Genomic DNA, 12716 nt, shown 5'->3' on the forward strand with positions numbered 1-12716 from the left:
CACTGGAAGGAATCAGATATTGCATTCTTCATCTCCATTTGGCTGTTCTTTTTATTTTCTAATTCTCTGTTAAAAATGTCTAATTTCTTGCTCTGTGCATCCATTTCACTCCCGAGATCTCTGATCATCTTTTCAGTCACTACCGTGAACTCTTCCTCATATATAGATTGTCTGTTTCTACTTCACTTAGCTCTTCCTCTGGGATTTTAATTTGTTCCTTTGTCTGAAACATGTTCCTTCTAAAGACTATGCTTTTCCATGGATGGGTGGTACTGGGTCTTGAGCCTTCTGGTGGACTAGGCCATTAGATCTAAATCTCTTTTAACTATATAAGAGGAATTCTTAAGCATAGAATGTACTGTTTGATGTTCCAGGACATTCCAGTTGGTATTTGCACTGAGGAGAAAACATATTTATCCCCTTATATGAAGATAGTGGTAATGAAAAAAAAAAAAAAGTTGACTTAAGTGCTCACTTCCTCTTTTGAGCTTCAGGTTTGTTCAATCATGAAATGATTCAGAAGGAAATAATTATAATTTAAACACAACTTACAAAGATTGTATAATCACATATGTTTTTAGAGGGCTCAGTAACCTCATGATAAAGACTTCAACTTTATCCTGGCACCAAAGACAGGTGGTTTTTAGGAAATTCTCTTAAAGATAAAGGATAAGTTATTACATCTAATCCTTCCTACTACTAAGGAAAGAGGCACAGTGTCTAGTAGGTTTTCTTGAATTTTACAGAACATGTATATCCTCACTGGGCATGCTAATCCACTCTACCAAGTAACATGAAAGGTTATTAATTTAATTAGAAAGAAAGAAAAGAAAGGAAGTGAAGTCTCTCAGTCATGGCCAACTCTTAGCAACCCCATGGACTGTAGCCTGCCAGGCTCCTCCATCCGTGAGATTTTCCAGACACGAATACCGGAGTGGGTTCCATTTCCTCCTCCAGAGGATCTTCGGACCCAGGGATCGAACCTGAGTCTCCCACACTGCAGGCAGACTCTTTACCATCTGAGTCACCAGGAAGTAAGGCTCCTGATGTATTATGATTTACAGGAACAAATAAATATTTGGTCTTTGTTCCTGCTTTTGATATATAGAGCTCCTAAAACCCTTGGAATTTCCCATGGATGAGAGCGATACTGGTGCTTTTTGTCATGCAGTGAGATAACTTTCGGAAAGCACCTAAGGATGGGGGCTAGGCACTAGGGAAACCAACCATGCAATTAACTATTGGGAACTTTCAGCCCCGCCCTAGACCTCTGGAGAGGAGAAAGGGGCTGGAGATTTAGTTCAATCACTAATGATTTAATCAGTTGTGCCAATATAACAAAACCTCTATAAAAACCCAAAAGGACAGGACTTTATGAGCTTCTGGGCTAGTGAACACACAGAGATTTGGGAAGAATGGTGTGCTCTCAGAAGACATGGAAGCTCTGTGCCCTTTCCTTATATCTTGCCCGATGTCTTTCTTCTACTTGGCCATTCCTAATAAACTGGTAACCTAGTATGTCACATGTGTCTCAGAGTCCTCTATGCCACTCTAGCAAATTAAATCCAGGGAGGGTGTCATTGGAACCCACAATCTTCGGATAGTCATTCAGAAACACTGGTAATAACCTGGACTTGTGACTGATGTCTGGAGTGGGAGGGTCTTGTAGGACTAAATTCTTAACCTGTGGCACCTGGTACTATCTCCAAATAGTGTCAGAATCTAGTTGAATTGTAGGACACCCAGCTGGTTTCCAATAATAACTTGGTATGGTGGGGAAAAAACCCACACATTAGAACTGGATGTAGAAACTGAGCTCCAGAATAAGAGAAGTATCTGCAATATTTCAAGGCTGTCCTGAAAGCTGCTCTTATATCTATACCCAGTACATCCCATGGTGCTAGAAGGGTCTCTATTAGACAGGGATTGTTTATGAAGCCATTCACCTGATAGGTGAATCATAGAGCAGCCATTCAGGATTTTGGAACCAAACTCTGACAGCTTCTTCAGGAAAATACCATTCATTTTTTGAGTAACAGTTTGAAATTGAAAGCTTACTCATAGATGATTACTTTATGAACCTGGATTGTTCATGAAGAAATATGTTATTGACCCACTAAGTCTCTAAATTGGGCAGGAATAACATTATTTGCTTGTCAAGTGGAACTGCACTATGTGAAATCAGATTCAAGTAAATTAAATAAACAAGTGATCTATTCCTGCTGCATCACTTCCTTGAACTCACAGTTATGGCTTCATGGAATGTTCTCTGTGACCAGTGGACTGAAAGACAAATATTTGACCTTGATTGCAGAGTTGTGTATATCTCGATACCATCCTAAAATGAATGGCTACGTCACTACAGCCCCACTCGGTGGGTGGCCAAGGCTGAGGGTGGTGAAGGAAAAATTTCACAGTGGGCAGAACTTCCAGCAGTACACCTGGTTGTTCATTTTGCCTGAGAGAGAGTCAGAGATACGGATCTACGTTGCTTTGCAAGAAGTAGCCAATGGTTTGGATGGCTTCTCAGGGACTTGGAAGAAATATAATTGACAAATTGGAGACAGAAAAGTCTGGGGAATAAGCCAATGGGCAGAACTCTCTGAATGGGCATAAGATGTACCATGTGAATGTTTAAAAAGCTCAACCTCAGCATAGAAAGGTCTTAATAAGGGACAAGACAATGTATTCTGTGAATCTCCGTCAAGTCTGCTTCTCTCAGTCACACCTGTCTGTAACCAATGGCTCATGCACAAAATAGCCATGATGGAAGAAATGGAGGTTATGCATGGGCTCAGTAATATGAATTTCCATTCACCATGGCTACTCTGGCTACAGCCAACACTGAGCACCCAACTCACCCAAAGCAGAGACAAATACCAAGCCCCTGAAATAGAACCATTTCTAGGGTACTCAGCCAGCTATATTATGTAGGTTAATTACATCGGAACTCTCCTATTATGGAAGGGGCAGTGTTTTGTTCTCACTCTACAGAAACACACTCCTCATATGGATTAGACTTCACTTACAATACTTTTTCCAAAATTAGTATCTGTGGGGTTATAGAATTCTTATATCTTATTCACCATCATAGCATTCCACAATGCCTTGTTTCTGATGAAGGAACTTACTTTGCAGCACAGGAAGTGGGGTGACAGGCTCACACTTGTGGAATTTACTACTCTTGCTATGTTATCCATCATTCTGAAGCAGTAAAATAGTACTTTTGACATTTCAGTTATGGAGCTAGATGGATGGTAAAATTTTCAGGGCTAGGGTAATGTCCTGCAAGATGCAGTAAATTTTTGAACATATATGTCAACAAATATACGTTGCTGTTTCTCCCTTATTCAAGAGTCACAGGCCCAAAAAGAGCTGTAAATGAAAAAAATTCCCCTGACTGTTACTTTTGGTGATCTACTTGCAAAATTTGTGCTACCTACCCTGCATCTTTGTGCTCTACTGGTCTAGAAGTCTTAGTTTCCAAAGCACAGATACACCTGCTAGGAGACCCAACAATGGCTCCATTATACTGGAAGTTGATACTATCTGCTGACTAATTTGGGCTCCTCATGCTAAAGGAAAAAAAAAATAAAAAAAAAAAACAGGCAAAGGATGGGGTTGCTGTATTTCTGGAATGACTTGTGACTACCAAGGGGAAATTGGATTACTATAGGACTATGGGAGTAGGAAGAACTAGATCTGGATGAAGGGCACCTCTTAGGCTCTCATGTCTTACAACAAAAGAACCTAATGCAGGTAGGACTGCCAAAGGTTCAGATCCATCAAAAATGAAGATTTAGGTTACCCCAACAGCCAAGGAACTGGGAGCAGGTGAGATGCTTGTTGAGGACAAAGGGTAAATGGAATGGGTAGTAAAAGAAGGAAGTTATAATTATCGCCTGTGACTACATGATCACTTGTAGAAGTTAGGACAGTAAGAGTTATAAATATTTCTTACTTTGATATAAATATATTTGGTTTATATTAACCAATTCCTTTTTCTCCTGTAGCTATTGTACCATCTAATATTAAATGTGGTTAGTCTTTGTATTAGTCTCCTTGGGCTGTCATAACAAAGTCCCCAAAACTGAGTAACTAAAAGCAATAGAAATGTATTACCTTATAGTCTGGAGGCTTGAAGTCCAAAATCAAGGTGTTAGCAGGGTTGGTTCTTTTGGAGACTCTGAGAATACGTTTCATGTCTCTCTCCTAGCTTCTGGTGATATCCAGTAATCTTTGGTGCTCCTTTACTTAGATGAATCACTCCAGTCTCCACCTCCCTAGTTATATGGCATTGGTTCCTCTGAATGTGTCCAAATCACCCTTTTATAAGAAGGATGTGTCCAGTTACACCAGTAATTGTATTAGCTCCCATCCTAATCCAATATGACCTTTTAAAACCTTGATTACATCTGCAACTATGCTATTTTCAAATAACATCACATTTACAAGGTCTGAAATTAAAACTTCAAAAACATCTTTTTGGCAAACACAATTCAATCTGCAATATCCTTATATCTCAGTATTTAAATTACAGGATTTCAAAGAGCCAGATCTCAAGTACAAGAGAAATGATTACCCCCAAATGAATAAAGTAACACATAAGACTATGCACTCTCATTTGGAGAAAGGATTAGTATCTCTTCAACTGTGGAAGTGATAGCTGCATCTTCTTAGGTAGAAACATCACTTTCTAATGTCTTTGTTTGGAAGTTATATATATATGGTTAAGAGAAGTGTAAATGGATAGCAAGTTGGCAAGGGATAGACTCTGGCAGTTTTGTGCAAGATTAACTTAGCTGAATATGAAATTGCATTTCCCAGAATTCCTTTATCTATTTCATGCTGGGATAAGGTTCACTTTAAAATAAATCTGCAAGAGATTGGAACACAGAAGTGAAGCAGCAGCCATTATACTATGAAGAGGGCACCAATGACTATTGCAACCAATGCACATTTTCACTGACCTGGAAACTCACCTTGGGTTAGGGCCATAACTGTGACTGTGGCTCTTAAAGCTATTTCCAGATTTCCTCCTTTGCTTCATAAGTCCTGCACCAGGTACATGGTCAGCAAAATGGGAAAGGATACTTCTGGGTACTGGATACTTCTAAGTCACCCACATCATGGAAGTTGGTAAAAGGCAAATGTGGGCACTATTTTTTTCCACATAATTACAGTTCTTCCTTGTTCTCCTTTACTTTATGGCCACCTTTTCTCCCTGTTAGCTCTGTTGATCCACAGAGACATGGATCATCATCATCGAACATGGAGGCAATGTACTGCCATTGACTTCTTCACTACAGCTCCCAGTTGTCTCACCCTGTGTATCTTCCACCAAACAATGGCAAAGTTTGTCACAAAGGAGGAAATCAGGAACAATGGAAAGCACTGGTATTCATAGTCTACAATCTCCATAAAGTCAGAAAATTTTCTATAGATAGGTTTTGGACAGTTATTTCTAAATACCTTCTTATTGCCTTTCTGGATCCTTACTCATCATTTTTGATGCTCTCTTCCATTCACATCCATATATTATGACAGTCTCCAATGAGACCTTAAAAACAAATATCAACCCATATTTCTGGAGATTGGATGTTACAATGCTTGGGGAATAAAATATAATGTGTTGTGGCTTATGTATAAGAGCCTACTCACAATCAGGGTGACACCCATATTTCTTGATTTCTATTCAGTTTTACTTGTCAAACTTCTCATCTTCCAGAAGATCTAGTTAGAGCAATTTACAAGCATTCTATCTTATTCCACTTCTGAAGTGTGATTGTTTTCCGAGTTCTATATAGTCTTTTTGTTTGTTTTACTATAAACTCCCATTTTCTTCTGTTCCCCATATTTTATCACCTTTCAGAGGGTTGCCTTTTCTCATTTACCATCAACATGTGGTTTGGCAGACATGTACATTTCCTCTTTCATATCTTCCCTTGTACATGTCCTCCTTTTGTCAGCTTCCCCACCCCTGCCGTACATGTCCTTTTCCAAAAGTTGCTAGCACGAGCTCTTCCATGAAATGTGAACTCTACATCTGGGTTAATATTCATTGATTGGAAACATATTAACTGGGGGGGGGGGGATGCTTATAGAGGAGCTGAAGCTGCTATTCTATTTAATTTAAAGTAACAATGCCTTTTTTTTTTTTAATTTGATTAGATATGTTACAGATTCATTCTATTGTTAAATTAATCCAGCATGAAATAATTCTTGCTGGACTCAGAGAATAATATGTGCATCAGTTATTCAGAGACCCTGTTTCTCAGGAAGACAACAGTGAATTCCCAGCTCAGTCCCAAAGCTCCGAGACAACAAATGAGGCTCAGAACCTCATTTGAGGTAACAGAGGAGAACCCTAAGGGACCTTCCCAGGGCAAACTCCTCCCTCATATCCTTGGCTTAGATCCTTTTTGAAGTGCCTAGATGATAGTATTGATGCACATTTCCTGAGTTGTTTCACAGGTGCTAAAACCACCATCAAAGAGAAGAAATTAACTACTTGATGCTCATGAGCACACAGCCCCCAGACCTACTGGCACCTAAGCAATGATAATGTTAAGCTCTGTGACGCTGCACTATTACCTCACCATCAATCGATCAGAGAATTGCACAAGCTGATCACATACCTTGGGACTCCAGTTCCTTACCTTGTCCTTAAAAATGCTTTGCTGAAACCCATCTAGGAGTTTGGGTGTTTTAAGTACCAGCTGCCTTGACACCTTGCAATAAACACTGCACTTTCCTTCACCACATCCTGGTGTCAACAGATTGCCTTTACTACTTGAGGGTGAGCAAACCAAAGTTTGACTCAGTAACAAAACCTGGGGAGTCTGGTTTCTGGTGCAATGGCTTGGTTAATCCGTGTAAATTTCACTAAGTGGTTAACATTCCTCATGAAGAAAGAGGCTAAGTGATTCAAAACAGATTAGTAAAATAAAGACAAGTTTCTCAGAATTCTTGGTATGCTCATTGGCAGAATTCCTATCTGCCCTAGGACAATCTTGCTCTCAAAAGCATAAAGTTATAAAGTTCAAAAATCATAAATTATTTTCATATTTTGCTCAAGAAACTATAGCAATTCTTATTTTGTTAAAAAGAAAAAAAAGGGGGAATAAAACTCACACTATCAGAACTTTAATATTTGAACTTAGAATAAAGAAAAAGAAATATATAGTAAATCCTTATATATTTTAAATCCCTAATTACACATCAATCCCACTTCTTAAATACGTTCTAGCACCAAGAAAATTGTTAGACTGAAGAGTAGAAAGCACCATAGAGAAATTTGCTTTTCACCTTATTAATGCTTTGTAATAAACCAAACTAAGTCAAAACAACCTTCAATTAATTCTTGTTAAATTCAGTCTCTATTTTGCTAATCAAACAAAAAGTTAAATCACTTCTAATAGAAAAGCTATTTTTTAAATATTAAAAATATTTCATTATAAATACTGGTTGGCAAATGTTCACAAGGATATTATGTCCAAACGTACTCATATAGAATTGGAAATTTCCAAATCATTCTACTTTTTTACTCACCTTGGGCAAATTTTAATCTGCTGTGAATCCTCCCTATGGCCAATTCCCTGGAGGCTTCTATTTTCAATAAAAATAGAAAACATTTGATTTGTTTTCTTCCCCTACCCGCTCCGTACTCCTCTGTGGACTGAGAACCCATGGAATACCAACTATGTATTAACCAAGTGTGATGGGGAAGCTGTACTTATGAAGTTGAATTCAGTTTGCTGGCAGAAAAGTAGGAAACAGCAGTGTGTTGCAGTGCATACCAGGTCTTCCCTGGCGGCTCAGAAGGTAAAGAATCTGCCTGCAATGCTTCCTGATTAACGTTACCAAAGGTGCCAAGTGGGTAAGTGACAATGGAAGGGGGATATCAAGAACCCCACAATATTGATATTGTAGGGGTCATATTGTAGGGGTCACAGACATTGATCAAAGAGCCACTGGGGAGATAAGAGAATTCTAACCAATCAATCTGGCAGTGACCTGGTCACCAAGGCTCAAAGGCTGCTGTCAAACCTCACACCTTTTTCAAGGAGATTACCTGAGGTTTCCCCTTTGTAAGAGGAATTACATTGGCAGAAGTGGATGGCAGGACTGTGACAATAGAGGGAACCATGACCTGGCCGACTAGAGCTTTTTCACTTCCTTGCTAACTCTCTGCTTCACACTGAGGCCAGAGATATTTCCTTTCCCTCATCTCTCTATCCCTGTATCAAAAATTTGTGTTTACTTCCAGTTACGTTACATGGACAGCTTACAAGAGGTAAGAGATGCTTGAACTTGAATTGAGGAAAAGAAGAGGAAATAGACACATTTCCAAATGATTTTCATTTATATAATGAAAATAAAATTTTTACACAATCAACAGAAACACACCAAGATTTTTTGCGAAAAATATTTTTAAATAAATTTTTGTCTTTTTTTTTTACATTCTGATATACATATGTAACAAGGTTTATGGCACTGTAACCAGAATCAAATCAAAGAGAAAAAAAAAAGGAAAAAGGTGGGAAAGAAAGTAACTGGTTTTGTTTAATTCCTTTCTATCTCCAAGCTGGCAACTTTGCACTATTTGTCTATTTTTCAGCTGCCAGCTCTAACTCATTTGCACACTCAAAACACCATATTATTGCACAAGAAGCCAGTGAAGGCATATGGTATAATGGTCAGTTCCTTGCTATTTGAAAAAAAAAAAATCTCTTAAACACAGAGAGGGAAGAAAAGTAATCCAGAGTATGAAACACACAAAATCAACAGTATCCTTTGTCTCTTTAAAGAATGTGAAGGGTTCTTAGACCACTTAAGCTGCCCTGGTCTTCTCTTTGCACCAGTGAGCACAGCAGGGCTTGGTTTGGTTGGGTTTTTGTTTTCTATAAGGACAGGTCAGGCAGATCCTAGGTCTTCATGATTCAATGTCTTTTCTACTTACTTTGGGTTCTTTTTAATTGGTTTAAAGTATAGTGTCTTCGGTCTATGAACCTGCACAGACTAGTTAATCGTAAACTCTACAAATAGCTTAAAAGGAAAAGGGGAAGAAACAGGTTTTATGATATTTTTATTGTTGGCTTAAAAAAATGACTTCTTTAGACTCCCTGCTTTGTCAGTTGGTGGGAAATAAATCTCAACGGCATCAAAAGTTAAATTCTTCTCACACTGGTTAAAAATAAAGTTTTTAAACAAGTTTGTTTCCATTCACAAACTTTACCCCCATCTAAAAAAAGAAGAAAAAGAAAAAAAGAAAAGAAAGAATCCATACTCCTTCCTCTTCATCTCCTAATGGAGAACAGTCATCCTTTCCAGCCAGACTATGGTCACACAACTGTCTCCACACCCATCAGCTTTGGTGTAAGGATTCGTGGTGTCACACCATTGTTCAGGTCTTCCTCAAACTCCAGCAACTGCCCCATGAAGTTAAGGTTTGGGGAAATAATTGGTCGTTTGCCTTTGACAAATTTATAAGCATCAGTCATGGTCATCCGCGTGTGCTTCATCAAGTAGGCGATGACGATGGTGGCAGAGCGGGACACGCCCGCCTGACAGTGGATGAGCAGCCCCTTCCCACACTGGTGAGCTTCCTCTGGAATGAGGGAGAAAAGCAAGAGGTGCAGGGCAGGGGACAGAGAGATGGAAGGAGAGAGGTTAACGTTTATCTAGACTTGGTGATGTCATATTCTGTAGAGAAAGACGACATGAAAATGGTTTGGAAACTAAGTATAATTTCCTACTTAATTGTGTCTGTTTATGGCACAACCTCCAGAACTGGCTAAAAGCAGCATTAGCTTGAATAAGAAGCTTATTTTACATTTAGAGGGATGAGTAGGTGAGAGTCATTCACCATAATAGTGGACTTCACAGGTGATGGTGGTCAACTGAGGAATGAGTTGTGACATAATCAGCCTAAATGTAGTCACTGGTTAAGTAGACCCTTCTGATTAAGGATGTTAATTCCCATCGTCACACTGTGTCATTTATCGAAGCTAGTGTTATTAACAATGTCTCTCCTACCTGTGATAGAGAAAAAGCACTTCTTTTTTTTTATATTGTAGAACTGCTCTGTACAGGAACTAGTATTAAATAGATAAGAGTGTCACCTCCATCTGAACTGTCCAATCCCCTCACATGCATACATGATGTTCTAACATGGTAATGATATGGATGACGGAGGAATTCCAGTGCTGGCTCAGAATCCAGGGCAATCGAAAAAGATAATACTTTAAAGGTTTTCAGATATATTAAAAACCCAGGAGAACAGCTTGTGGGCACTGTCTGAATGGATTCTCAGTGACACTTCTAAACTATTGGGTTGGCCAAAAAGTTCGTTTGGGTTCTTAGAGTATACAAATACCCAAACAAATTTTTTGGCCAACCCAATAAAAGTCATCCCAAAGACAGTATCCCTGAAAAATATATCAATTAGAAGATTGGGAAAGGAGTATGTAAAGGAGAGCCAGATTTTAACATAAACTACTTCTACTGGTTACCCACTTATAGATCAACAAAACAAACATTGAGCAAATTTTCAACTTAAAAATTCAGAGATTTGACTTACTTCTTATAGATAACAGTATTTTACAAAAGCATCTCCTGTTTTCAATTTCTTCTTTTTAGCACACACTATTTAACGGCCTCCACCCCAAGAGTGGAAAGCATGGGGGTAAAGAAGATGAGCCACAAAGGGCTAGGTCTGGCCATGGTTCCACCTCGTAGAGGACCTTGCGTGAATCCTGTAACTGCTCAGAGGCTCAATCCTCCTATCTGAATAATGGGAGTAATACTAACCAGGCATAGGGGAATACAGGAATAATATCAGCCAACGCAGCAATAACCAACTGTCATAGTTAAATCCTAAACCTAGACTCTGCTTAGTTTACATCAAACTCTCTGTGGATGCTATTATGTTTCTAAAACAGGGTGTATTTTTCTTAAAGCAAGACTGTAAGATTTCAGTTTACTCAATGATATAACAATGAAAATTTAAAAATTGTGCCTGTGCAGGGTGTGATGTGGAATTGTTTCCAGCCTTTAATGCTATTTATTTTTGTTTTGTTTTGTTTTTAAAAAACTAGGTAAGCCTGAATAATTTATAAGGAATGTGGATGCTTTGATTGAAATCCTTAGACCCTAAGCACATCTTATGCTACTCATTAAATAGAAAACAATTTCTTAACTTCCCCCAACTGGAACTAAGACAAAAAGTTGCACTCATGACATTATATGCCAACCAGGATGTTCCTCATCTACTTGGATGCAAACTTTTCTCCCTTGGGGCTCAAGATTTGATTCAGATATCATTAACAAAGAGTTTAAGGTATCTTTGCATCCACAAGCATTATGCATTAGAACTATTGTAACACTTGACTTACAGAAAAATCCAAACAAATTTTCTGGCCAACCCAATAATAGAGCCTTGTAAACACTGCCCACACTTCTGGCCCCAGTGTCTGGACTTGGAGTCAAGAGCATTAGGCTCTGGTCCCTTCTCTAACACTAAAGTTCCTACAATCTAGGAGAAGTCACTTTACTTTTCTGAGTTCAATGACCATTCAGAATTTCCTTCCAGATTGAACATTTCATAGGCCTGCAAAACCAGGCAAGATCAGCAAGAAAATGCCTGGGCCAAGTGACCAGAGCTGCCAACTCTACAGCAAATCTACCTACTTCAGTGGCTGATAAATCCAAGTTGTTTTTTTTTTTTCCTGACAAAGGAGTATTGAACTTGAGTGCATTCTTCCTGAGACAGAGGCCAGTGACAACTTGCTACAATATTTAGGAAAAGGACTGGGTCACTCTTTTGTAGTAAGAAAGACTAGAGTCACTTGAGAAAAAAATTGTTGAGTGCCAGGTCCTCTCCAAGTGATCATTTAAGCCTTGCAACAGTTTGAGGCTTAGAAGCAGCAAAAGTTAAAGTTGAGGATTAGGGTTAGGCTGGTCGTTGCTTCTCTGTGGAGATTAAAGCCTGCTGCTGCTAGAATTTTCTCTCCTTGGGAACTACACGGGCTATACCATTCTCTCTTTCCTACTTCAATGAGCCTGGATGAACTAAGGAAATCTAGTATCATCTCATGAGCGCTCAACCTCACACGCTTTGGCTACACAACTTTTAAGAATGGAGAGACAAAGCAAACAGAAGGGGAATACTACTCCCCACTCCCCCCACCACCTTCGCACTGATGTGATACATAAAGATGTTCACTATAGCACTATGTTTCTGAAAAATATCCTTCAGAAACGATCCTTCAGCAAATGCTACCTTGACCTCAAGCATTGGCAATTAACTCAAGGTAAGATGAGATGGCTGGATGGCATCACTGACTCGATGGACGTGCGTCTGAGTAAACTCCGGGAGTTGGTGATGGACAGGGAGGCCTGGCGTGCTGCGATTCATGGGGTCGCAAAGAGTCAGACACGACTGAGCGACTGAACTGAACTGAAGGGAGACATGGATAAGCTTAGAAGTCTGTGTCATACTTACAATACAGCCAGCACTCAGTACCTGCAGGGCATCGGTTCCTGCATCCCTCTACTCCTGTGGATAAAATCCACGGATGTTCAAGTCCCTTTATATAAAATGGCACAGTGCAATCAGCCCTCCATATCCAGAAATTCCATCAGTGGTTGGCTGAATCTGCAGAGGTGGAACCTGTGGATCTGGTGCTGTGCTATGCTTAGTCATTCAGTCATGT

General features: G+C 39.2%; 1 protein-coding gene across 2 annotated transcripts in view; it reads right to left on the reverse strand.

Moving 5' to 3' along the window:
• Nucleotides 1-9071: 9071 nt before the first annotated feature.
• The window catches only part of DUSP10 (dual specificity phosphatase 10), a 40981-nt gene continuing 37336 nt past the window's right edge, over nucleotides 9072-12716 (reverse strand). For both annotated transcript variants that reach the window (XM_061382246.1, XM_061382247.1), the window contains exon 4: nucleotides 9072-9610. In XM_061382246.1, the coding sequence (XP_061238230.1) occupies nucleotides 9345-9610 (266 nt within the window). In that variant the 3' untranslated portion in view covers nucleotides 9072-9344. The remainder of the gene's footprint in view (nucleotides 9611-12716) is intronic.

This window comes from Bos javanicus, chromosome 16 (assembly GCF_032452875.1).
Source record: "Bos javanicus breed banteng chromosome 16, ARS-OSU_banteng_1.0, whole genome shotgun sequence".
Lineage (NCBI taxonomy): Eukaryota > Metazoa > Chordata > Mammalia > Artiodactyla > Bovidae > Bos > Bos javanicus.